This window comes from Castor canadensis, chromosome 2 (genome assembly GCF_047511655.1).
Source record: "Castor canadensis chromosome 2, mCasCan1.hap1v2, whole genome shotgun sequence".
Classification (NCBI taxonomy): Eukaryota; Metazoa; Chordata; class Mammalia; order Rodentia; family Castoridae; genus Castor; species Castor canadensis.
This window is the reverse complement of record NC_133387.1, coordinates 160,972,219-160,998,122: the sequence shown is the minus strand read 5'-3', so window position 1 is coordinate 160,998,122 and position 25,904 is coordinate 160,972,219. Positions and strand designations below refer to the sequence as shown.

At 44.4% G+C, this 25,904-nt stretch overlaps 1 protein-coding gene across 7 annotated transcripts in view; it reads right to left on the bottom strand.

Annotated features, from left to right (window-relative positions):
• Positions 1 to 3,437: 3,437 nt before the first annotated feature.
• Map2k5 (mitogen-activated protein kinase kinase 5) overlaps positions 3,438 to 25,904 on the bottom strand; it is a 252,617-nt gene continuing 230,150 nt past the window's right edge. For 6 of the 7 annotated variants that reach the window (XM_074066285.1, XM_074066286.1, XM_074066288.1 and 3 more), the window contains one exon: positions 3,438 to 3,891. In XM_074066285.1, coding sequence (XP_073922386.1) covers positions 3,787 to 3,891 — 105 coding nt within the window. In that variant the 3' untranslated portion in view covers positions 3,438 to 3,786. Of the gene's footprint in view, positions 3,892 to 11,992; positions 12,038 to 25,904 lie in introns of all 7 variants that reach the window. The other variant, XM_074066289.1, reaches the window with a different exon arrangement.

Below are 25,904 nucleotides of genomic sequence, written 5' to 3'. Positions count from 1 at the left end.
GTGTGCACCATGCTCTCCTGTCCCCTCCCCTCCCCTGCCAAAAAAAAAAAATTGCAAGTAAAGAGAATGAAGGCCCAGCAGCACAGTGTGACTGGCTGCCTTTAACTAAGTCTGCGGGCAGGAGAGACCTTTTATCCCCTGCAAGTTAATGCAAACTGTTAGGGAGATAAATAAACGACAGAGCTGCCGATGGACTGTTGGGCTCAAAGCAGGGACATTTGTCTCACTTTAGAAGAAGGACCTGGAGGGCTCAGCCCCATCGACTCGTTCATTGTGCTGTTATCTGCCAGAGAGGTGGTGACACCACAGCAATTAAGACAAACTTTAGTCTGTAAGTTCCTGCCTGCAATCTCAGGGCTTCAAAACAAGACAAATGGTACTGCTGAGGGAGGAAACAAAGTCTCTTTCCGACTGTGTCCAAAGTCACAGCCAATATTTGTAGTTATTCAGCAGAAAATTTGTCATTATGAGGCCTGACTCTGCTGGCTTTTCTGCCCCATGTTATAATCCCTCTTTGTGGCACGTGCCAGCCTAGGCTGTTCCTGAGGCTACACCTGCCCTCCCAGAGTGGCCTCATCCCCTGCCAACCCTACCCATCTTGCCAAACTCCTACTTTACAAGCATCTCTGGTGGATCAGGACGTGATATTTGCCAAAGACCGAAGGCTGACCAAGCCAGCAAGTGCCACTGTAACCCAGCCCTACTGGGTGGCTGACCTTACTCCGTGTCACATGCTAGCAGTGAGTCCCCTGAAAGGACCAGGCCTAGGGCCCATGTCCTGACCTGTTTACTGCTTCTACTTGCCTCTCAGCTCCTGATCTCACCACCACACCTGTTATTCTTTGCCGCAGCACCTGGAGCTGACATTGGCATTCCTCCCTTCTCCATGCCTCTCACCTGCCTTTGGGTGGAATGGTTTCTAGCTGCATGAAGTAAAAACACGTAATCCTCTCAATGTGGGGGCTGGTTCCAGGTCCAGGTCCTGTCTTGTGGGTCCACCTGGCCTGAAGAGTGGAGTCAGGAAGGGGCAGTGGGTTGAGTGCTGAGGGGGCCTCCTTGCCTATAAGCCATGTATCAGATGCAGAGGAGGCCCCTCCTTTGTAGTGTGACCCAGGGGTCCCAGGAACACTCTTCTCAAGGCCTGTCTTCAGGTCTGAGAGGACTGTAGCCATAGTTAGTCAGTTCCTGTGTCCAGGAGGCTCTCATCAGGTGAGTGGGGACATGGAGGGCTGGAGTGGGAGACTATAGCAGGATGGTGACAAGCCCTGAGGCAGAGGAGTTGCCCCCAAGAGCTCAGGTCTGAGGGTCCTATCCCTCTGTCCCACGCTCCCTCACACACCTTTGTACACCTTCCCTGGGCCAGGTCCTAGGGATAAAGATGAACCTTGAGGGATTGGGTTTGTAGCCAGAGAAGGAAATAAAGATGCTGCCTAGAGGAAGTGCTCTTTGAGAAGAAGGTAAGGAAGCTCTGGGCTCTCAACTTGGGGTCATGAGAAGTTGTGAACAAAGCTGTGTTAGTCCATGCATATGGGTGCATATTATCCTGGGCTGGATGCTCATATATTATTTGGGCTTGATGGCACAAATGGTAAGACCTTGCTCACATATTATTTGCTCTTGATGGCCCAAATAAGGGATGGGAAGAGCTCCAGGACTTGAGACCATTCCCCACATTAGCAGATACACAAACCGAGGCTCAGATGAAGTTTGTCAGGGGCCACCCTGGAAGCTGGTTTCCAGGTTGTCTGAGTAGCATTTCTCAGTGCCATGGAGGTCGCTGGGTGAACCGCAGTCCTGAAGAGCTAGTCAAAGTACAGATCCCTGGTCCCTACCCTTAAAGGAATTGACGTGCTATCTTTGCACACCAGAGTTTTGGAACCTTGGTACATGTGCACATGTGTGCTCATGTGTGAGGTGCTTTTGGAAATGACTTCTGGAGCCTTGGTTAAGAGTGGGACTCTTGAGTATCAAACAGTGCTTTGCTCCTTACTTGCTTGGTGATCTCAGCAAGTCATTCTGCATCTTGTCTCTCCATCTGTAAAGTAGGCAGAATACTACTAACATCATGGGATTGTTGCAAGGATTAAACAGGTTGATAGTAAGCCCTAAGTGCAGGACCTGGCTTGGAATGCCTACCCATTTTTCCTACCGCCCTTGATGTGGAATTTGGAGATGACAGTGTTGTTGGGTGCATCATAAGAACAAGAATGCGATGTAGGTCTAGGTGGCAGCTGGTTCACATTCTGGGGGTTGGGGTTAGACCCAGGCTTCCCACCTTGTGGGGAGCCTCTTCTCAGAAAACTGCTCCCAGCTCTCCTTGCCCTGAGCACTGGCCCAGGGAGTATGGTCTTCATGGCATGGGATTCACCCAATTTTGTAACTTTCTGAGCCCTAGGGAAATGGTAGACAGTGAGGTGAATTCTGCCAGAGCTCCAGGGCAGCTGCAGGCCAGTACCTTGAAGTGTAACTAAAAGTGTAATGACCTCACCTCTGCAGAAAACCGAGTGAAGTTCCAGATGGGGGCCATTTCATGGGGGCACTGGCCTGAGCATGAATTGGGAATGACTGATTCACCTTCTTGGCCAGGCTGTCTTTGCACTGGAGAAATGGCATGAAAAACAGACAAGCATCTTTTCACTGTGGAGTTTCTATTCTAAATGGAGGGTGGGGACGGTGTAAAGAAGTAAAACAAGTGGTTTTGTCACACAGTTGCAATGAGTTGGAGGAGAATGGTACAGACAAGAAAGAGGCACCTGAGTTCTGGGGAGCAGGGGTGGGGTTGTGGGTTTAGTAGTGGGGGCTGGTAGATCTCACGCAGAGCTGTTCTGAAGTGAGCCATGTGGATACATGGGGAAAGAACCCTCCATACACCAAAACAAACGTCTGAATTAATTGGTATAATGCTAGCTGTCTCATCCCAGTAAAACTGTCTCATCCCAGCTCATTTAACAGCCAATTGCAGGTGTTCCTCAAGAAGCGGCCCCCATTCTCCATACCATGATTCAGGAATTCAGGTTTCTTCCACTGTGGCTCAGTTTCCAGCTCTCACCAAAGTTATCTGTTGCCCTTTACCAGCAGGATGAAGACTGGGAAAGCACAGCTGCATCTTGGGCTTCTTGGCCATTCTCATCCCATTGAGAAAACCTAGTTTCATGGTCCCTGTTAAATGCAGAGGACAGTGGGAGATGCAGTCCTTGGCTGGGCAGCAGCATCCCAACTCCAGCTCCACACTGTAGAGGAAGTGTGAACTTTTGGAGGCTAGATGTTTTTTGTCATGGCCCTGAGGTGGGAGTGTGCCTGGAAGTTGTAGGAGCAGCATAGAGGTCAGCTGGCTGCAGTAAAAGGAGGACTGGGGGTGGTGAAAGGAGTGAAGGTCAGTTAAAATGGCGGCGGGGGCGGGGGGCAGGTCATAGACTCACTGAGGATTACAACTCTGGTGGGGGAAGACAGTCCCAAAGCAGTAATACTTTTATTCCCATCAGTGCTGCAGAAAGGGTCTGGCCCTTTACAAAGAGTGATAGGTAAATAGAAGGGATGTGGGGTCACAGGAGTCTCCATTCTCACCGCCCTGCCCCTGTCCCCACATTGCCAGAGTCAGTGCCTCCAGACCAGGGGATGAGGGCTTGCCTTTGACAGCATCCCAGGCAAGGCCATCTCTGGCAGAGTGGAAGGCAAGAGCAGAAATCTGGGCCCAGCAAAGTTCTTCTGATGCAAGCAGCAAAAGGAGCCTTAGGTGGGCCGTCCCATTGATGACTGGTCCTGGACTGTCAGTGCCCCATTGAGGCCTCACGGGGGCCCTTGCTGGCTTCGCCTCTCCTCCAGTGCCCGACACACCCACATGGACACCACAGCAGCATTTCTGTCGTTGAACTTCACGATGAATGGGTGGCCCTGCAGGGGAGAGGAGTAGGTTTGACAGCAGTTTCCAGACTTCATACCTCAATATGATTTAAGGTCTGTTCTCAGCCTGGCCCTCATTTCTTTTTCTCACTAACCCAGCAAGGAAAAGAGGGCAGCTTTCAGTCTTACTTCCCAGCCTAGATAACTGAGGCCCAAGGTGGGACAGTGGCCTGCCCGTGATCTGGAGCACTCACCGGCATGCCTCTGCTAACTTTTCTGGAATGCTCTGTAAGGGTAGCCTGTCTTCACACTCTGGCTCTTCCTTAGCTTGGCCTCACTCCACAGCTACTCAGCCAAGGCCCAGCCCCTGTGTGGCCAGCTTTCCAGTTCAGCTATGGCTCAAAGACTCACCTTGTCAGAGGCTATGCCAATCCATTTTAGTTTTCTTCTTTGTCTACAGGTCCCTATACATAAATCACAGTCTACAACTGGAGGGAAGACAAAACTCATAAGAGGAAGGATGACAAGGAAGAAGATGTGCTGGGATGTATGGGTGGTTTAGGACAAAGGGCTGAACTTTGCCAGTTCTGTCTCCATGTGGCCTGTGTCTGATTCTAACCTACTTAGCCTACAGGCAGGCCAGGTTGTATTTAGCACCAAGATGTACACTCCAAATCTTAGGGCCACCTGTGAGTTCCCAGGGAAGACCAGAAAAAAGCAGGGATAGCTATAGGGCTGCCCTGGCAACAAGTCAAAGGTGAAAGGAATACTGGGAAGACTTCTCTTTCATACTTCTCCCCAAGTGGTTTCTTGGCTAAGGAGTTTATAAGTAGTGGCTTCCTTATCTACCAACTTTGTAGCTTGCATGGAAAACAGGAGACCCTGGGGAGTCACAGTGATGAGCAGAGAGAATGGGGAGATAAGCCTCCCTGTGGCAGCCCCCTCTTCTGTTTTTCCTTCCAGCTGCAACCCCCTTACTCTCTCCTGTTTTCTTAGCCTCTCTTGGGCCCCTTCCCCATCTCTGCTGGCCCAGACAGAGCTCTCAGGGTCACTTTTCCAAATACTTGGCCATGACCTACAGTCGAGCAGACCCTGGGAAAATGCTCAAAGCACTATGTTGCATGGCAATAAGTTCATCACATTCTCTCCATCATGGCCAGAAAGGATGTGGTCCGTGGTGTCTGGATCCCAGCATCTGCAGGAGCTGCAGGGGACCAGGCCAGGGGAGGGATAGGGGCTGCGTGGCCCACCTCAAGTCAGGTCTGAGGTATCTCTGGGGACAGGGAGAGAGAATCCCTAATGCGGTCTTCCCAGTTCATGTAAGAGACACCATCCCTAGGAGCATGTGCATGGGTCTAGTTCAGAGGCACAGAACACTGTCAGAAATGCAAAGGAGGAGGAGCTCAGCTTAGGGCACCTGGCACATAGGTCACAGTGTAGATTCCCAAAGTTACAGTGCAACCAGACCTAGAGCTCAGATGGACATGTCCTGTGACTACTCATGGCACTCTGGCGGGGCTCTCAACACAGCTGCAGAACCCCAAGAGAGCTGAGGCTGGGAAGAAGAGGACCTGGAGGTCAGGCTGGGTGGGGGCTCTGTCTGGACTTCCACATGTTCTCTTCTCCGTATATATGCCCACCCTCCACTTGCTTTCTCTAATGGCTGTTTAAATGCAGGAAATTCTTCCTGAGGTCTAAGTGTACATACTTCTTTTCTGGTGGCTCGGGAGAGGTGACCTTGTGCCCTTCTGAAGAACAAAGGGAGAAGCTGTGCTCAGGAGCCATAGGCCCCTCCCCCCAAGCCTGGGGTAATACAGTGTCACTTTTCCAGAATGCCGGGTGACTTTGGGGCCATATGCTCCATCTCTGTTGTCATCTGTTCAGGAACAAGCAGAGCGGAACTACAGGAGGGGAGTGGAGGCATTCTTCCACATTACAGGAAGGGCCGATGGCCGCTCTGTGGGGAAACAGTTGCCCAAGTGCCCCATGGTAGTTGGGAGATGGAAGGGGCTCTGTAGAGACACTTGCCCTTTCCTGCCTCCCTTGGCTGGGAGGTGACTCCCATCTCCTGCATACGTATTGCTGATGAAGCATGTGATATCCCTGATGCTTTGTATCACTCTGCAAGGAAGTGACCAGGACAAATGACTGTCCTCAGCCACTGCTGAATGGTTTAGGATGGGAGCCAGAGAGGGTGATGTGAGAGGGGAAGTCACAGAGGGAGAGAGAAGACAGACATACAGAAAGCATGTCTGCAGAGCCTGCCTGAGCACTGGCTTCCTTGTCTCGCTGCAGAAGCCTCCATTTCCTGAACTCTCACAGGGCCAACTGTGACAATTAAAACAGAGTGGCTCAAGTTTTCTAGTCCACAGACTTTGCCACAAAGAATGGAGACATAATGAAGGAAAAGGGATGGGATGGTAAGAAGCAGGATGGGTGTGAGATAAGCCAATGATCAGAGACAGCAGGTGTCACCTGGTGCAGACTCCCACTAAAGGGGCCAGCATGAGGAGGGTGCTGGTGACAATTCAGTTATGTCATGAAGAGGAACAGTAGCTGTTCAGCATACTCCCTCCTTTACCTGGTCACTATGTCGGCTTTAATTCTTGCCCACCTGTTCCATTGCCATGAGATGACTTCCTGAGGAAAAGCCAACAGGACATTCCAGAGCCTCTCCATTTGGAAGGCAGAGTTGGTATGGCAGTTGCTGGGCCACACTTGAGGATGCACCTGCTACAGTAGGTAAGACTGCTGAGACAAGGCCTGGACTTCAGTACAGTGCTCATTCAGGGACACCTCATGGTCTACCCTCAGTTGGGTGAGTTTCTTCTTAAAGAAACTTACTTCTTAAGTAGAAACTTACTGATTTGGGGTCCCTATGTGTTCTTCTCTTTATATAATGTTCCCAAAGAATAAGAGGCATTTGAATTGTTTGGTAACTTTCTTCCGTGGCTACAGGGCTTGATGCAACTCCTGGTGCACTGCAGGCCTCCCAGAGCACATATGGAATAGGAAAGTAATCCACACTGTGTCCGCACCTCCCCTATCATGCACTTGCTGTGGCCAGGCATGGTGGATGCCCTCCAACTATACACAGCCAACTTGCTCCCTGATTTTACAGACACAGGAAACCAAAGTTCCAGGAAACTCAATGCAGGTCAAGGCTGTTGGGCTAGAAGGTGGTAGAGGGAGGGTTTAAACTTAGGATGCTCTTCCCCTATTGAAGACACAATGCTGTCCACCTGACCCTGAGGTTGGGCACTGTGAGTTTTAGCTTTCTACTGTATAAAAAGTTATCTGGTCCATTGTAGGCACTTAGTAGCTAATTCTTAACTGAAACTGAAATTGGAGTGGAAAAGGCATACTTGTGTCCTCCTTGGTCACTGCTAATCATTTAATACTCAGCAGCTCTAGTAAGTGTTAATGTTATCTTCATCTTACAGATGATGGAACTAAAGTGCAGAAAGATCAAGCTTATTCACGCCACAGAGCTGGACCTTGGCATTTTGTCTTTCTCAGCCCACTCCCTTGATTCTCACACTCTCCTTTCCTTCTCGGTATGGGGTAGGATGCAGGTGCCCGACCCCTGCACAGGAGCTGCCCCTAGAGTGGGCACTCTGGCTGACAGTGTAGGGTCCCCTAACTCTCGGAGCTGCAAAGACCAGACTCTGGAGTTTAGGGCAGAAGGAACAATTGGGGTACAGTAGAACATACCCCAAACTGGCTGTTACTTGGTGGACCTGTCTTCACATCGTCTTTCAGATGTCATTTCTCCCTCCACAGAACTGTCCAACACCTTCTTTTTGGCCCTCCCATGACACACGTTGCTGCAGTGTGTCACCATCATTGGAGACCCTCTTATCCTAACTCCAGCCTGACAGCCACCTGAGGGCAAGGCAGTGCTAGTCACAAATGAAGCGGTGCACCCCCAATGAGTTAGCTATACACACTGGCTAGTTCTAGCTCCTGCTCAGAAGTCTGGTCCTCAAGCTGACAGAACCATATGCTGGGGTGGGCAGATCCCAGGAGAAGGGTTCCTAAACTGAGACTGCTCTAGACCTCTGGGGCTTCTCTGGAGCCCAGGGTGGGAGATTATCAAGGACCCTATATAAGCAGGTGAGCCTGGCCCAGCTATCCCAGAGAAATCCTAAACTGGTACAGTTCAACAAGCTGCTCAACAAGCCAGCAGGGGCAGCCCTGTAAAACAGGAGCCTGTGAAAAGTGACTTGAGAGCTGGAGGGGACCCCAGAGGCCATCTCATTGCCCCTCACTTCCCACTCCTTGCAGGGTGTGAACCTTGCTTGAAGACTCTCTAAATCTCATTAGGATTCCAGCTCCCTTCTCAGCACTGATGCAGGACTGCTAGGATTGGATGGGACCTCAAAGACCTGCAGGACCACAAGGTATGAGGTAGGTTCTACAGATGTTTCATTTCAATTCTGCTAAGTGTTTTAAACTATATTTAAAAATAACATACACTCAGCTGTGTCTAACTCAAAATGCTGCACTGAACATTGGTGACATGTCACCTTGCACTGTGACGTTATTTTGTGCAGGATATGGAGCAAAGTCAGCCAACTTGTTGACTTCTGATATGGACAGCGACAATCAGAAGGGATGTTGTGGTAACACTGGTCATGTGAAAAAAACTCAGAACCAGGCTATTCACTCAAGATTGTGTGTACAAATCTGTGTGACCACAACACTAAAACCCAAGCAGAGCAAGCGCCCATCTCCTGCACACCTGCTAGCCACCAATCAGATGATGGCAGCGAGGTTAGGAGGGCCAAGGCTGCTCTATGTTTCTGATGGTATCGGCTCCAGAGGCTTTGAGTGCTTCTGTCTATATTTACCACAAGCAATTCACACAAATAGTTGTTAGATACTAAGCTTTGAAATAAAACTTTTCTGTTACTCTTTTTAAAACCACCAACATGGATTCAATGGACATTTAAGTTAAGACAGCTGGGTGACTAAGGATTTCCTGGATGTTGTGTATAGAGATAAGATTCTGAGCCAATCTGCATGCTGACACAGACATAAGATTGCACCCATCCTCTGTGTACCTGCTCTCCAAGATCTCAGTCCTTACAGAGAAGCCATCTGGATGGTTTTTATAAAGAAGTGTCTATAGTGATACTAGCAATGATACATTTATGCTAAAGCCATGCCACTTCTTTTCTATGTTAATATTGAGATCTTGCATTGATTTCACATAATAAAGAACTATCAATCTAATCCCCATTTGCCCAGGAGAAAACTTCAGATTAGAGAAGTTAAATAATTCATGGAAAGATACATAGATGTCCAATGTCTCTGAAACTGTGACAACTTGCAGGGCAGTAGGCAGCTTCTATAATGGTAACTATGTAAGATAATAAGTCATAATAATTCCTGAGGGCTAACTCTCACCTCTAGGCTGGGCATGCCCAGGTGAACCAACAGGCTGGGGGGAAGGAAGTCCTTGGATAGAGGCTGCTGGGGGAGTGATGAGTGATGCGGCAGAAAGAAGCTGAAGAACCTCACACAGCCCCTTGTGTCAAGGAGCCCTACAAGCCTTTTTCTGGTCATCCTGCTACTTGTCAAGGCATGAAAGGACACAGCTGCCTCACCTACGAGAATTCTGAAGGGACCTCCATTCCCTGGCTTCACCATTCTTCATGGAAAGACCTCGTGGTTACAACACACTCCTGGATGGAGTAGCAACCCAGGCAGGTGGGACTAGCCATGCTCCAGAGGTCTCCTGCCCTCAGGGGAGGCACGCAGGTGTTCACCTTTGAGTTTTTAGCAAGGCCACTGGGGCTACATCCTTCAATCATGACTTCTGTAGAAGTAAATGCTACTTTTTGTCACTTCTGGGTCTTATCTCTCAGCTGGTTTTGAAAACAGGCAAGCTGCCTGCTGGCCTCTACATCTCAATGAAAATCACCAGTTGTCTTTTAGTCCTGGAGTGGGTAAGGACTAAATGAGATCACATGACTGATAGGGTGTTTCCCAGACACCCTGCACACTGTGAGGCTGTGGTTTCTCCACACAGAATGCAAGCCCCAGGCTTCTGCACTCAAGCATGAGTGTGGAGGATCCTGTGGCCCCCACTTAACTGGGCAAAGGCCATACACAGAGCTTTCTGATATGAAGCATTTGTTCTGAGAATGTGCTTTCTTAGCCTCTGGTATCTAAAGCTTTTCTAGTGACTTGTTATGTGTGGGAAGGTGGGAGGAGGGGTTCTCTTTCAACCCTTCATTTTATTTTAAGACCTCAGAGATAAAAAAAAAAAAAAAAAAGACCTCAGAGACATGCCATTTCAGTCAACTTCCCAAGTTTGTTCTTCATGACTGCTACTGAAAGAGATGTTTTCCTCCAAATACTCAATTATTAGTAGCAAATTACTTACCTCTAGCCCTCCTAGGTGGTACCTTGGCATCAAATGGGTCAAGGAGCTCCCCACCTTTCATCTAAGTAGAGGTGCTTCTAGTGGAGCACACAACTAGTGAAAAAATGGCCTATTGAGAGACAGGCTTCCAGGCAGTAAATGGAACAGTGCCATGTGGAGCCAAAGGGGGCACTGGTTGAATCCAGTGGGCCACTGTGAGGTATATACTAGGTATTGATGCTCGTGATTCTGAGTCTGAGGAAGCTGGCCCACATGAGCAGCCTAGATTTTTTGGGTGGTATTGGGGCTTGAACTCAGGGCCTCACACTTGCTAGGCAGGTGCTCTGCCACTTGAGTTACTCCACCAGCTCTGTTTTGTATTGGGTTTTTTCAAGATAGGGTCTCATGAACTATTTGCCTGGGATTGGCTTTGAACCACAATTCTCCTGATCTCTGCCTCCTGAGTAGCCAGGATAACAGGTAGGAGTCACCAGTGCCTGGAGTAACAGAATTCCTGATGTACTTCAGAAAAAAAGAAAAAGAAACCTGAGAAAGGAAGAAGGATGCAGTGGTAATAAAAATCAAAGTAGGGTAAGCAGAGAGGTAAATCTAAGCAAACACTAGCTATTTAAAACCACAACAATAGTAATGACTAATTCTGAAGTTCTGAAAAACAGGTGAAAATGAAATCCTATGATGACATGTAAAAGGCTGTGGCAGAGACTGCTTGTGAGTTCCCCCACATTCTTCATGGTAGGAAGGATGAGTTTAGCAGGGAGCAACCACCAGGCAAAGCCAGGGCATTCCCAGCCTCCCCTTGTGGTTCATTTAGGCCACCGCTGTGTGAGCAGATGTGCTATATGTCAGTTCCTGGAAATCCTGTCCACAGCAGAAAAACAGGCGTGTCCACTCCTTCCCTTTCCTGCTGGCTGGAACTCAGATGCCCTGAAGCTCACAGCATAGAAGGAGCTACCAAAGCAGCCTGGATACCTACTTCCTGTCTTTGACTGGAGTGGTAAGTGCCCTCCTGTCTTATTTTTTTATTAGACCTGAAATGCAGGTACGGGATTGACCTACAAACCAACTACTGTTTGGGAAGAGGTATGCTTAGTGATTCCTTAAGCGTTGCTGAATTAACAATCTAGGGATAATTAAGTAGAGGGCAGAAATAGAATTTAATTCCTGAACTAATGAAAAGAATAAAAGGGAAGAAAACCTTACTCCAATAGAGTGGAGAAAAGAAAATAAGAAGTATAAGTATTAAAGAAAGAACAAAATATGATAGTAGAAAAAAATTGTAGTAGCAACAAACAATAAATACAAATGATCAAGCTAATCAGTTAAAAGAGTCTTGGGTAAAATTAAAATCAACAACAAAATACAAAGATTCATTTAAAACAAAAGAACACAAAAGTAAAGGGATAATAAAATATATAACAAATATCAACCAAAGGATAACTATACTACTATCATGTAAAAATAAAATTTGGCTGCGTATGGGTGGTATACTTCTTTAATCCCAGCACTCAGGAGGCTGAGGCAGGAGGATACAAATTTGAGGCCAGCCTGGGCAACATAGCAGTTGATAACTCTGTCTCAAACAACAAAACAAATCAAAACAAAACATATTAGTCATTATTCAAAGATAAATATTTCAAAATGAAGTATTTTGCCATAGACGTCTAATATCACTGCCTTAAAACATATAAAGCACAAAGTACCAGAATTGCAAAGAGGAAATGAGAAAGACACACTAACTGTGGGAGTGTTTCAACATACCTCTCTTAGCAACTGATGGTCAAAGCAGGTAGGAAGTTAGTACAGCTACAAAATATTTGAGTACCACAATTAATAAGCTTGATCTATAGGATGTATATAGGGTACTACAGTCAACAGAGAATGTACATATTTTTTCAAGCAGAGAGAACAATGACAAACACTGGGCCATATACTATGAGAGTCTAACAAATAACAAGGATTGAATGTTCTCTTACCACAGTGCATTAAAATTAGACAGCAGTCACAAGATAATGAAACATTTGTCAATATTTGGAAATAAAACTGTTTCTAAATAACTCATCAGTCCCCAAAAAACTGATAGTTACAGATTGAGTATCCCTTACCCAAAATGCTGAGGACCAAACTGTTTCAGACTTTGGACTTTATGGATTTTGGAATACTGGCACATATCTAATGAGATACCTGGCAGATGGGACCCAAGTCTAAACACAAAATTAATTTGCTTCATATACCTTATACATACGGCCTGAAGGTAAATTCATACAGTATCTTGGCCGTGCCTATGTGATTGTAAGCTGCACATGAGTTCAGGTGTGCAGTTTTCCACTTTGTGGTGCCACATTAGTTCTCAGAGTTTTGGATTTTGGAGCATTTCTGATTTCTGGAACCTGTACTTAAAACCAAATGATATTCAATCTGTACTTAAAACCGAGTAACAATGAAGGGCTGAGCTCAGTGGTAGATCACAGGCCTAGGTCCTGGGTTTGATCCTCAGCACCACAAAACAAACAAACAAACAAACACAAAAAACCAACCTCCCCCCAAAAAACCTCTGACAACATCTGGATGGCAGTGAAAACACTTTCATATAAACATTTGTGGCATGCAGCTAATTCTTAAAAGGAAATTTATAGCTTTATACATGTATATTAAGGAAAAAAAGATTTTAAAAAGTGTAAGTAAAGTATTCAACTCAGTACATTATAAAAAGAACAAGTAAATCCAAAGAAGACATAAGACAGCAAGTAATAAACATCATAAAGGAATTAAATAAGGAAGATACAGAGATAATCATTTCAATAAAGTGCTGTACTTTAAAAATGATTAGGAAAGTAGAAAACATTGATAAAGTTAGTAAAGAGAAGACACAAGTAAGTATCATCAGGAATAGAGAATCATAAATTCAGCCAAACTTAAGAACAAGGGCATAGCACATATGAATATGCAGACAGCATATATAAAAACACAGAAAGACCACTCACAACAGCAGAGAGAAAGAGACTTGTGTGAGTGCAATATGGTGATATGGGTGTGAAGGGTGATAACGGTATAATGGTGACTGGCAAGGTGCCAACAGCACTGCCAAGACATCACCCTGGCAGGGAAGTCACAGGTTTCTAGTCCTGGTATCACACTTAACTTTTCAAAGCACTTCATATCCATTGTCTCATCTTATTTCAAGAAGCAACCAATTAAGTAAAGGCTGCTATCTGCTTAAAATTCACCTTACTAATAGCTTTTCTAGTTTCCTCACAAGAGAAACCACAAAAATTAAAGCCTAAGTTGACAATTTTTGGTGTTGTCAAATCCACAAAAAACATGGATGGTAAAAACCTGGTAAAGAACTAGAGAAAAACCTTTTGAGAAAATAGTCTTAAATGAAGTACTGTCTTTGTACTGTTTTCAGCTAGGACATGCCCCAGGTTTTTGGAACCTCACTCAGCTCAATGGAATGAGTTGCCATTGGGTGTGGGTGGAAGGTCTGAGTGCTGGCTGGGCAACCCCTTTGGAAAATTTGAAATAAGAGTTCAACAAAAACCAAAGTCACCAGACCTTGTCTATCATATGCAGGACTGAAAATTACCAGTTACTCTAAAGTTTCTGCTGTTAGCAACCAATGTTTGCATTCAAAACTGCATTTTTTTTTTTTTTTTTTTTGGTAATGAGGCTTGAACTCAGGGCCTACACCTTGAATCACTCCACCAGCCCTTTTTTGTGTTGGGTTTTTATAAGATAGGGTCTCTCGAACTATTTGCCCAGGCTGGCTTCGAACTGTGATCCTCCTGATCTCTGCCTCCTAAGTAGTTAGGATTATAGGTGTGATCCACTGGCATCTGGCCTGTCCCATTTTTTAAAAAAAGGAAATCCACAAAAAAAGGAAGCAAACCATTTGAAAACTTTGATCATTTTGTGTCCCAGCAGCAAATAAAAATCATCCATAAAACCTACTCTTAGCCTTGAACAATGTTTTCTTAAAACAAAACACAAAGAACCTGTAATACTTAACTATTCTGTTATTGATCTACTGTGGTTTGCAAGGTAATGCTGAAGAAAAATAAATGTTTGGGAGTTTGAAATGTATTCTCTGTGGCATCATCACTGGTCCACTTGCAGGATCAGTGACTGGGGGAACACTTTTTCTGATTACAAATAGGCTGGCTGCCTTTGATGCAAAGGCTTATGAAGCCCAGGTCCACTTCATGGGTAAGGAAGGCAGGGTTACTTAGTTCTAAGCTTGCTGCTTCTGGTAACTCTGCTCCAGTTTTCCAGGAGACTTTTACTCACCAAAATTCACTATGGAGGTGCTGAGTGGCGTCAGTGGGCCTACATCTAAACTGGGCTTTAGAGTCCTAGGATTTCCCTTGGCACATTCATGGCTATTTGGTCCATTCAGAAAATAACAAAACCTCAACAAATCCACCCTAATTACAAATTCAAGAGCAAAATGGTATTTCCTCTGACTTGAGCTGAGTGTGTGTGTGTGTGTGTGTGTGTGTGTGTGTGTGTTTGCAGTAGGGTTTGAACTCAGGACCTCACGCTTGCTAGGCTGCCTCTCTACCACTTGAGTCATACCACCAGCTCTAACTTGGCATTTATGTAAAACATTATTAAGTAATATATTTCCCACTTATGAGATGGCCTCTTTCCAAATATAGAGGCACTTTATGATGCATTGGCCACTTTAATTTGACACCCTTATCTAAGACAAGGAATCTGGAAGTTAGGGTAAAACTTGACCATTTACTTTGAATAAGTCCCTTAAGCCTTTATACAAGCCAATTTTCTTGTATTAAGACTTAATTCTAACAAGCACAGTATCTTGTTTCCCAGCCTAAAGCACCAAAGAAATGGCCAAATAGAAGAGAAGGCGCTCTTTAGAGGGAGGAATAAAATCAGTAGCAAGAAGTGACACCTACCAGCAAAACTACATAGCAAAAACAAAAACAGGTTTGGGGGTCAACCAGATATTGACACATGGTCCAACACATGTTAACATCAGCAGACACTAGTATAGGAAGAACACAGCAACACAGTGTCCATAATGATGATCTAAAGGAAATTTTTTTTAAAAAAAGAGCTAAATCCTGATGCATGTAACCTATTATGAGGACAGGGGAGTATATAACAGACTTTATACAGCATATACTTGTGTTATCTGAAATAACTTCCTTATGTGGAGCAGCTCATTCACAAATGATGCTGATTTAGATGTGCTGCCATGTGAGTTTAGAACTGCTAACATTAAACACAGCCAAAGTTCTCATTTTGCCCACACCCTTCTGTAAAGTTCACTGGGAAGCACTGTGTGATGTCACAGGGGCAGACAGACCTGCTGATCCTTTGAATTCAGTAAAGACAGATGGGGCCACTTAGGCCCAACTTTATCTTGGCTTCCTTTGCAGAGAGTTTGATTACTTCCTAGATTTATGGTCAAAACGGAGGGGAGAAAAGAAAAAAAACAAAAAAATAAGAACTATCTTGCCGAGTAGATTTATAACCTCATCTTGTTTTTTAATAACATTAGGGATGACATCCTATGACATAATCTTGGAATGACAGCAGGGCAGCTCAGAAACTCAGTGGGAAGTTTTATATTTTGGCTTTGGAGCATTTTGTGGTGGCAAGGTCAGGTAGGAAAGGACCAGGGAAATGAGCCAGAGAGATAGTCAGAGAGTGAGTGTCAGCTGGTTTAATTTTCTGTGTCAACTCTGAAAATTAGATAAACAATGACAAACCAGGCTTTTTAAATGAACTTGTCACTTCTGGTTTTCTTGATACAGGGTAACATTTTTCAAGTCCTAGTAGCCCCAAAGACAGATTTAACCCCTGAGAGGTAAGTTTACCCAAATGTTTGAAAGTCCCCACATCTGAAAACAAAAGATTTTAGTTCAACTCTATACCCATTAAAAGAAAAAACTAATTATCCTTGAAATTTAAATACTCTTCTCATAACAATTAAGGAGACTTTGCCTAGAGCCATAAAGTCCAGGAGGGTCTCAGCTGCTTCCTGTTTTTTCTGTCATTTTGCTCCCCAGACCAATTCAACACTTCAACACTCAACATGGTTTCTCTGATTTTGTTTTTAGTATTGGGGATGGAACTCAGGGTTTCCAACATGTTAGACAAGCAGCTCTACCACTTGACCCAGACCTTTTGTTTGTATTGTTTTTGAGACAGGGTTTTGCTAACTTTGCCTGGGTAGCCTCAAACTCAAGCTCTTCCATCTTCCAAGTAGGGTTTCTCTGATTTTAGCCTTCTTTTGCAAGCCATCAAAGTGTTAAGCAATTTAACACTGCCCACCATTAAGCCAGTCCTGAACGTTTTCACACCAATACAGGTGAGCACAAAGTCAGCCCTGTCCCTACTCTGCTAGCAGCTCAGTTGTTATAAAGAGGTGGGAGGTAGTCCCAACTGTTTTGTGCTACTGTGAGTGTGTATGGCAACCAACACAGGGAAGAGGCAGATCAGTGAATCTTTCTGCCCTTGTCATAAGGCTATTTATTCAATGAAAACCCTGTCTGAGCATTTTTGTTTGGAGAAAGAAGTGATACCTACAGACAGCAAACAGCATCTGAAGCAGGCTGTTTTATTTTGCGGTACCTTCAAGCTTGTCTTAGTCTGATGTTACAATCACCCAGGAAGCAGCTGAATGGCACTACTGCTATTGTTCAGTTTAGTCATTAGAAAACTAGGCTCAGAGATATTAAGTGATTTGGCCAAGGTGAAGTGGGATTGAAGTGGGGAGGCTTAAAACCTATGCCTTTTGTTCTAATATGGCAATAATAGCAGCATAATATGACAGTGTGGACACTTACCCAGGCCAGGGGCTCATGTGATCTCCAAAATCCTTATCAGAAAGTAATTGTCTAGAAGTGTGGTGACATAATTCCTGTATTGCCAGCACTCATGAAGATGAGGCAGAGGATAGAGTTCAAGACTAGTCTACAACTAGTACAACCACTCTGGAAAAAAATTTGGAGGCTACTTAAAAAGCTAGACATCGATCTACCACCAGCAATACCACTCTTGGGGATATACCCAAAAGACTGTGACACAGGTTACTCCAGAGGCACCTGCACACCCATGTTTATTGCGGCACTATTCACAATAGCCAAGTTATGGATACAGCCAAGATGCCCCACCACTGACGAATGGATTAAGAAAATGTGGTGTCTATACACAATGGAATTTTATGCAGCCATGAAGAAGAACGAAATGTTATCATTAGCTGGTAAATGGATGGAATTGGAGAACATCATTCTGAGTGAGGTTAGCCTGGCCCAAAAGACCAAAAATCGTATGTTCTCCCTCATATGTGGACATTAGATCAAGGGCAAACACAACGGGATTGGACTATGAGCACATGATAAAAGCGAGAGCACACAAGGGAGGGGTGAGGATAGGTAAGACACCTAAAAAACTAGCATTTGTTGCCCTTAACACAGAGAAACTAAAGCAGATACCTTAAAAGCAACTGAGGCCAATAGGAAAAGGGGAACAGGTACTAGAGAAAAGGTGAGATCAAAAAGAATTAACCTAGAAAGTAACACCCACGCACAGGAAATCAATGTGAGTCAATGCCCTGTATAGCTATCCTTATCTCAACCAGCAAAAACCCTTGTTCCTTCCTATTATTGCTTATACTCTCTCTACAACAAAATTAGAAATAAGGGCAAAATAGTTTCTGCTGGGTATTGAGGGGGAGGAGAGGGAGGGGGCAGAGTGGGTGGTAAGGGAGGGGGTGGGGGCAGGGGGGAGAAATGAACCAAGCCTTGTATGCACATATGAATAATAAAAGAAAAAGGAAAGAAAAAACCCATCACAAAAAGGGCGCATGAAGTTGCTCAAGGAGTAGGCCCTGAGTTCAAACCCCAGTACTGCAAAAAAAAATTACAATTTTATTCATTTTACCCCCACCACATAGATTTATAATTGTTGCTTTGTGTAGCTAGCTTTTAAATCAAATAAAAGAAAAATCAAAACTATATACACTACACTATACTATATATTGAGACCCTATCTCAAAATGGAAAAAAAAAAAAAAAGTTAAATCCTAACCTCTTTTAGAGACAGGTACTCGGTACTCTGAGAGCTCCATGCTTAAATCTGAGGGCTGGTGCCTACACTCAGCTTACTGGACCTGTCACTCTTGACCCACATTGAACGCCCCTGAGCTAGGCGGCTGTGGCTCACACCTATAATCCTAGTTACTAGGGACATTGAGATCAGGAGGATCACAGTATAAAGCCAGACTGGGCAAAAAGTTAGAGACCCTATCTCAAAAATACCCAACACAAAAAAGGGCTGGTGGGGTGGTCAAATGGTAGAGCACCTGCCTAGGAAACATAATGCCGAGTTCAAACCCTAGTACCACCAAAAAAGAAAAGAGAGACATAACACCCCTGTATAACAGATATCGTGGGTCTGTCTCAGGGAAAATATAAAACAGGTGATACAAAGCTCTCCAATCCTCCAATCTTTGTCTCATCCCTTGATTCTGAGTCCTCTTCTCCTGTTTAGTTTAGAAAAGTCTCCTCTTCCAAAGTGTCCCAAGCCTCAAAATCACCTCTGATGGCAGTTATCTGCTGTGAGGAAAATATTTGGAAGGCACAGTTCATGAGGAGGGTGTCAGCACCCCTGAACAAGTTACCTGGGGCTTCCAGGGGTCCTGTGGATTCCATCCTCCACCACATAGTGTTCCCACCTAGCTCTGTGAATCCTATCTTTGGAAAGATATAGGAACGGCCCTGCGCCCACCTCAAAGGGAGACTTCTAGTGTGAAAGTTCTGGTGTGAGGCTGTCACAGGCCAGGCCCATAGTCATGAGCACCAATGGCCTCAGTCTGCAGTACCTGTCACACTCCTTTTTCAAGGAAACTTACACGACCTAAAATACACTCAGTTCTAAATGTGGCAGACACTAGAACAGTTTTTTGATGCAAGCAGCTCTCCTTCCAGCAGCTCACAGGTATTGCGATGGACATCAGGGTCCTGCTCTCCACATATGAAAGACTCTCACCACTCAGGGCCAGCCCCACCCTGAGGCCTTGGCCTGAAGACCCAACTTGCTCCCCATGTAAAACATGGCCCAGCTGACTTCTCTTGGGCTCAGAATTCCATGTAACAAAATCACAAAATAGAAACAAGGAATCCCAACTGTTGCACTCGTGAACAGCCTACAGACAAGACGGCAGTGCCCTCAGACAGCATTTCAAATACAGTTTATTAGTGTGTGATATGAAAAGGGTATTTTTATTGCATGATATAATGCAATGGGACCTTGGGCGCTCTGTGGGAAGACCTCACACTCAGAAGTGTAATGAACCCGGAGTCCCAAACATTATACTGTACATTAACCTATCATTAATGGCACATTAGGGCTAGGGGCATTGCACGCTTGCTGGTCAGGGCTCCATCAGGACAGTGTTGAGAAAACCACACGGCCTTCCCAGGCTTAAAACAAATAGAGAAAATAAATATTCCTGATGTCTACAGGCAGCTTTAAAGGAAGTTCAATCCCAGCTCTGCCTTGTAATTTCAAGCCTGCTTTTTATAAAAAGGAAGGAAGATACATACCAAACAAAGGGAGAAGAAAGCAACTGTCTTGTCATTTACCTCCAGCTATTGGCTAAGCAGCCTCAAAGCTGGCTCAACAAGGTCACGAGCAGACAGCACCTGTAGTGGTGTAAAAGCTGCACAAAGGACCCTTGGGCCTGGTCTGCAGACCTTAGGGGCAGAAAGGGGTCTTGACATTTGTGTACATCCTCTCACTTTCTAGATAAGGAAATTAAGGCTCAGAAAGAGAAAGGAGACAATACACTGGGAAGAAATACAGGCAAAGGATGGGAAAAAATACAAGTGGCCAAAAACATGAAAAGTTGCTCATCCTCATACTTAATAAAAGAAATGCAAATTAAACTAATACATACTGTCTTACCACTAGAACACATTGAATTGGCAAAGACTAAAGTCTGATAATCTAGTATCTGCAGAGGTGAGGAAGAGCGGGCAATCTTACATCCAGTATATAAAAATATGCATATGGAGTGTGTGTCACTGTCTTAATAGCAAAAATCTGGAAATGGCCAAAATGTTCTATGACAGGGTCCTGTTAATAAACATGATACATCCATATAATGGAGTACCAAACAGCCATTAAAAAGATGAAGAGCCCTTTATGTGAGGTGGAAGGACCTCAAAAATAAACAAGCTGTTAACAGTGCTCATTTCTGGAGAGCCTCCAGGGGATGGAGGCTACAAGAGGGTTATAAGAAGATGAACTTTATGTATATCCTTCTGTGCTAAGTGAAATTTAGCCATAATTTGTAACTAGTTTTAAAAAGCACATGAGGATGAGAGAAGGAATAAGCATTTTTTAGAAACTAGTGCTAAGTGCTTTTTACACTTGATCTTGTTTGGACGTCACCAAAACAGAGAGATTGAGTTGGTCACTGCCATCCCTTTTCGTGAAGTACTAACTCAAGCTTTGCAGGTAAATAATTTACTCCAGGTGACAGTCTCACCTACCTACCTTCAATAAAGAAGCAGAGTGTTTGTAAAATGGAGTAATTCTTTCCAAATATAACACAGCTATGGCGGCCACCTTCACGGGCAAGGTCTGGACCACCTTGCAATGATGGAAGAAGTGGGGGGAAGGCAAGACTAAAGGCTCTGACTGACTGAAAGCAAATCAGATTTCTTTCTGGAAACACTTTATCTCCCTATGAGAAATAGGGAAAGGGCCTAGGGACCCAGGGACACACACTGCTTAAGTAAATATTTTTGGCAATTGGGGCTCAAACACATAAAGGGAAGTTTTCCCTAACTAAACATGAGCCAACTTCAAAGGAAACCAGGCACAGCTCCAGGGCCAGGGGGAGGGACCAGAAAGTACTCAGAACAGCCCCCACACCTTAGGATTGTGCCATGCGAAGAAGTTTAAGTGGTTTCCTCATTCCTCCACCTTCCCAGAGTCAAGCTTTGTTATTTTTGGGCAACAGACTTTGAGGCAACATTTTAAAATGCTGGATTTTATTTGTCTTAGGGTCTGCCAGCACACACAATAATTAAAATGTTGATTAGTAAACAGTTTAAATATATGACAGACAATGCAGTTAAAGCCTACAGTTAGGTCAATATGTGATTTAGATTTGCCATTTAAAAAATCTCATTTAGATTTTGCATACATTAATCACTACTATACTTCAAGGTTCTGATATCCACCTGACTACAATATTAAAATAAAACTTGCTGCCCCAGGGAAATCCTACTTATTCTTAATTGTTTCGAGGCTTTGATGGGCTTTTAATCTAAGATTAATTTATGCAATTTTAAATAACTCTTCTTATGATTAATAAGCTTGAAAATTAAAAGGAGTCTAAAGCAATTATAATGAGCATTTGGTCATAACCTCATTAGAAGAAGGAGTGAAGGATACAGCTCTGGAATTCTTACAAGACTACAATTTAAGGTTACTTTTAGAGAAGTCAAACATAGTTCCTGAAATTGCAAAGGCAGGTTAGCAAAGGTCAGTGTTAAAATGAAGGCTAGCAAGATTAGCATACTAATGATTTTGCCTGATAGTGACAGAAAGGACACTGAAGAGGCAGAGAGAGAGACAAATGACATGCTGCCAAGAAGGTACAGGCTCTGAGCTTGGTTTCCTATTCTCTGCACTAGTGTACAGGTTTTCATGGATTTCAGAAAGAGCAGGTTAGTACATTCCTGCAAGTGGATTAGTTTCTGGCCAAACCCCCACTCCCAGCAGGCAGAGATGAGCCCTGTGTGCCCTCTTTGCTGGCTGCCTACTGCCTGTTATGGTGTAACCTGGTCTAGCCACTTCTCTGCAGCTGAACAACCAACAGCAGCTTCCTACTGATTGCTCTGCCCTGTAAGTGTGCAATGCACTTCTGGATGGGCTCCACCCACCCAACTAATGTTACTCTCATCATTTCCAAGATCATCTTTGCTTTGGTCAGGGTGGGCTCCTCCCTGCCTATTCCCTCTGATCTTGGCCTGTGCTGTTTTCTCTTTCCTCTCATTAGCAAAGATATGCTGATGAATACTATTTATTGAGCACTTATTTTATGCCAGACTGTGCTAAGCATGTACCATACCTTTATTTCACTTTGTGAGAGCCTCCTCTTCCTTCCTTCCTTCTTTTTCCTTTCAGTACTGGAGTTTGAATTCAGGGCCTTGAGCTTACTAGGCAGGTGCTCTACCACTTGAGCTACACCTCCAGCCCTTTTTGCTTTTGTTATTTTTTGAATAGGATCTTGTTTTTATGCCTAAGCTGGGCCGGATCTTGACCCTTCTATTTATACTTCCTGAACAGCTGGAATGATAGGAATGCACTACCATGCCCAGCTTTTTATTGGTTGTGATGGGGTCTCATTGGGTGGTCCTCTTGATCTTCACCTCCTGAGTAGAGAGGATTACAGGTATGAGTACCATACCTTCCCTTCAGTAGGTAAGGATCAGGCAGCTAGGGAAGGAGGATGGGAGGAGTTGCCCTGTATTGTGTCACCACTTTCTAATGCCTATACTGAGGCTAATTCTGAACATCCTTGAGGTTTAGCTGAAGCCAGGCTCCCTCCCTGACTAGGATGGGTCCCTTGGCCTCTTTTCCCTGAGTGCTTAGCGGCCCAAGCCAGGAGCACAAAAGTTGTCCTGCTTCTCTAAAATTTCCCAATAGGTGTTTCTAGTCTGCTGCTGAGGACACAGGAGTTTCTGAGTCCATCACAGAACCTCAAAGACCTGAACAAGTACTTTGTTCACTGACTGCTTCACAACAATTCCTTCCAACCACATGCTCACTATGCTAATAGAAGGCTGACACAAAAAGTTAAGGCTTCCAATGAATGGGGAGGAACTGACCCATAGGACCTACCCCAATAAACCACTAAGCCAGTGCACACTAAATTCAAACATCCAACATACATATACTGTGATCTTAGTCACTTTAAGCCCCACTAAATGCATCTGTCTTTCAAGAAACGTTGGAGACATCCACAAACATTAGAAGAGAAAATCTTGACCCAAAGAGGTTGAATGAATTACAGCTCCATATATGTTAAGCACTTCATGGTTTGCACACATACTTTTTTTTTTTTTTTTTTTTTGGTGGTGAGTTTTTTTGAGATAGGGTCTCACGAACTACTTGCCTGGGCTGGCTTCAAACAGATACCCTGATTTCTGTCTTTGAGTAGCTAGGATTACAGGCATGAGCCACAAGCGCCAGGCTGCACCCATACTTCCATAAACTCCACCTTATGTTAAAAGTTAACAACACAAATCCCTGTGATGTGGGTATCATTACCCCATTCTACAGATGAAGTAGCTCGGGCTCAGATAAACTAAGTGAACACTGTGCTTACACAGTTTGCTAAAGGTAGTGCCTACACTTGAAACCCTGGCATCTGGTATGCAAATCAGTGTCTTTGTGGCTCTCCATGTTGCCAGAAGTAAGATGCAGATGTCTGCTGGGCTCCTTATTCTGTGGGATCTTCTTACTTCACACCTATGACATTTGCCAATTTGGCTTCTATGACACCAAGGTTTTTTTTTTTTTTTTTATTGTTTTATTATTCATATGTGCATACAAGGCTTGGGTCATTTCTCCCCCTGCCCCCACTCCCTCCCTTACCACCCACTCCACCCCCTCCCTCTCCCCCCCACCCCCTCAATACCTGGCAGAAACTATTTTGCCCTTATCTCTGATTTTGTTGAAGAGAGAATATAAGCAATAACAGGAAGGAACAAGGGTTTTTGCTAGTTGAGATAAGGATAGCTATACAGGGAGTTGACATGCATTGACATGTGTGTTACCTTCTAAGTTAATTCCTCTCAAACTAACCTTTTCTCTAGTTCCTGGTCCCCTTCTCCTATTGGCCTCAGTTGCTTTTAAGGTATCTGCTTTAGTTTCTCTGCGTTGAGGGCAACAAATGCTATCTAGTTTTTTGGGTGTCTTACCTATCCTCGTATCTTCCTGTGTGCTCTCGCTTTTATCATGTGATCAAAGTCCAATCCCCTTGTTGTGTTTGCCCTTGATCTAATAATGTCCGCATATGAGGAAGAACATACGATTTTTGGTCTTTTGGGCCAGGCTAACCTCACTCAGAATGATGTTCTCCAATTCCATCCATTTACCAGCAAATGATAACATTTCATTAAAATGATAACATTTCATTCTTCTTCACGGCTGCATAAAATTCCATTGTGTATAGATACCACATTTTCTTAATCCATTCGTCAGTGCTGGGGCATCTTGGCTGTTTCCATAACTTGGCTATTGTGAATAGTGCTGCAATAAACATGGGTGTGCAGGTGCCTCTGGAGTAACCTGTGTCACAGTCTTTTGGGTATATCCCCAAGAGTGGTATTGCTGGATCAAATGGTAGATCGATGTCTAGCTTTTTAAGTAGCCTCCAAATTTTTTTCCAGCATGGTTGTACTAGTTTACATTCCCACCAACAGTGTAAGAGGGTTCCTTTTTCCCTGCATCCTCGCCAACACCTGTTGTTCATGACACCAAGTTCTTTTTGACGTTTATTCAACAGTGATTTCTCTGAACAACTGTTTGGCGCATTGCATTGGGTGAGCTGCAGAGGAGGTAGTAGAAGCCTTCTTTCTCACCACAGTCAGCATCTGATCGCCTTCTGCATTCCCTACATCTATGCAGTTCAAGCACCTAGCCAGGACCTGTTTGTTCCTCACTGGTGGGCAGTGAGATAAGGAGCTAACTATGCCACAACGTAAGCCAACACACAGCTTTCTTCACTTAGTTCTGGTAAAGAACATGCCAGCAGCACTAAGGAATGCTTGAGACAGGGTTGGCTCATAGCTGGCACAAATTCCTTACATGTGTTCAAAACACAGTGCAGATACCATCCTGTCCATAGCCCACACGTAGAGTATCATTAAACAGTAATGCCTCTGCACATAGTATGTGCTCAGTAAAGTTTTCTGGCTCACAGGAAATTCCTACCAAATTCAAGGATCATTATCTCTGTTCATTTCTATAACTATGATGGTATGGTGGAAAGTTTGTGGCCAGACAACTGGTGGGATGGTATTTTGTTCTCAGTTTTTGCCACAGGTTTCCAAAATCAAAATACAGTAATAGCTGAAGTTTCTCACAGCTTCCTCTCAGATACAGACTGGGTGCACCACTGGTAGGTACTTCTTTTTTCCTATTGTTTGTACTGAAGTTTAGGCTTTGGCCAACCTTCTGTCACATGGGGCTGGCTGGAGTATGTGTGACCATTTTCTCTCTGCCTCGCCCCAGGGGCCTGCAGATGCAGATGCAGATACAAGGTGAAAGGGACCATAGAAGGGAGCTGAACAGTCTTCCAGAGGTGTACTGGCTTCACAAGTGCACACAGCTGAAGTCCTACAAGTTTTTTGTGGGGTACTTGTATTTAATTTTATTTTTCTGAATAGATTGACTTAGCTGAAATTCTCAAAACCACCTACTATGTACTGATATATAGCTTTGATATAGTGCAATAGTCTCATGTTTCTTGACCTTGTGACTGCAGGCAAGTAAATTAACTTCCCTGAGCCAGGGTATGCATTAGTAAAGTGGGAATAAGAATAATCCTTACACTGTTCATGTGAAGGTAAACGGAATCCTTTCTGAATCATCTGAAGCACAAGCTGGGTGCAAATGT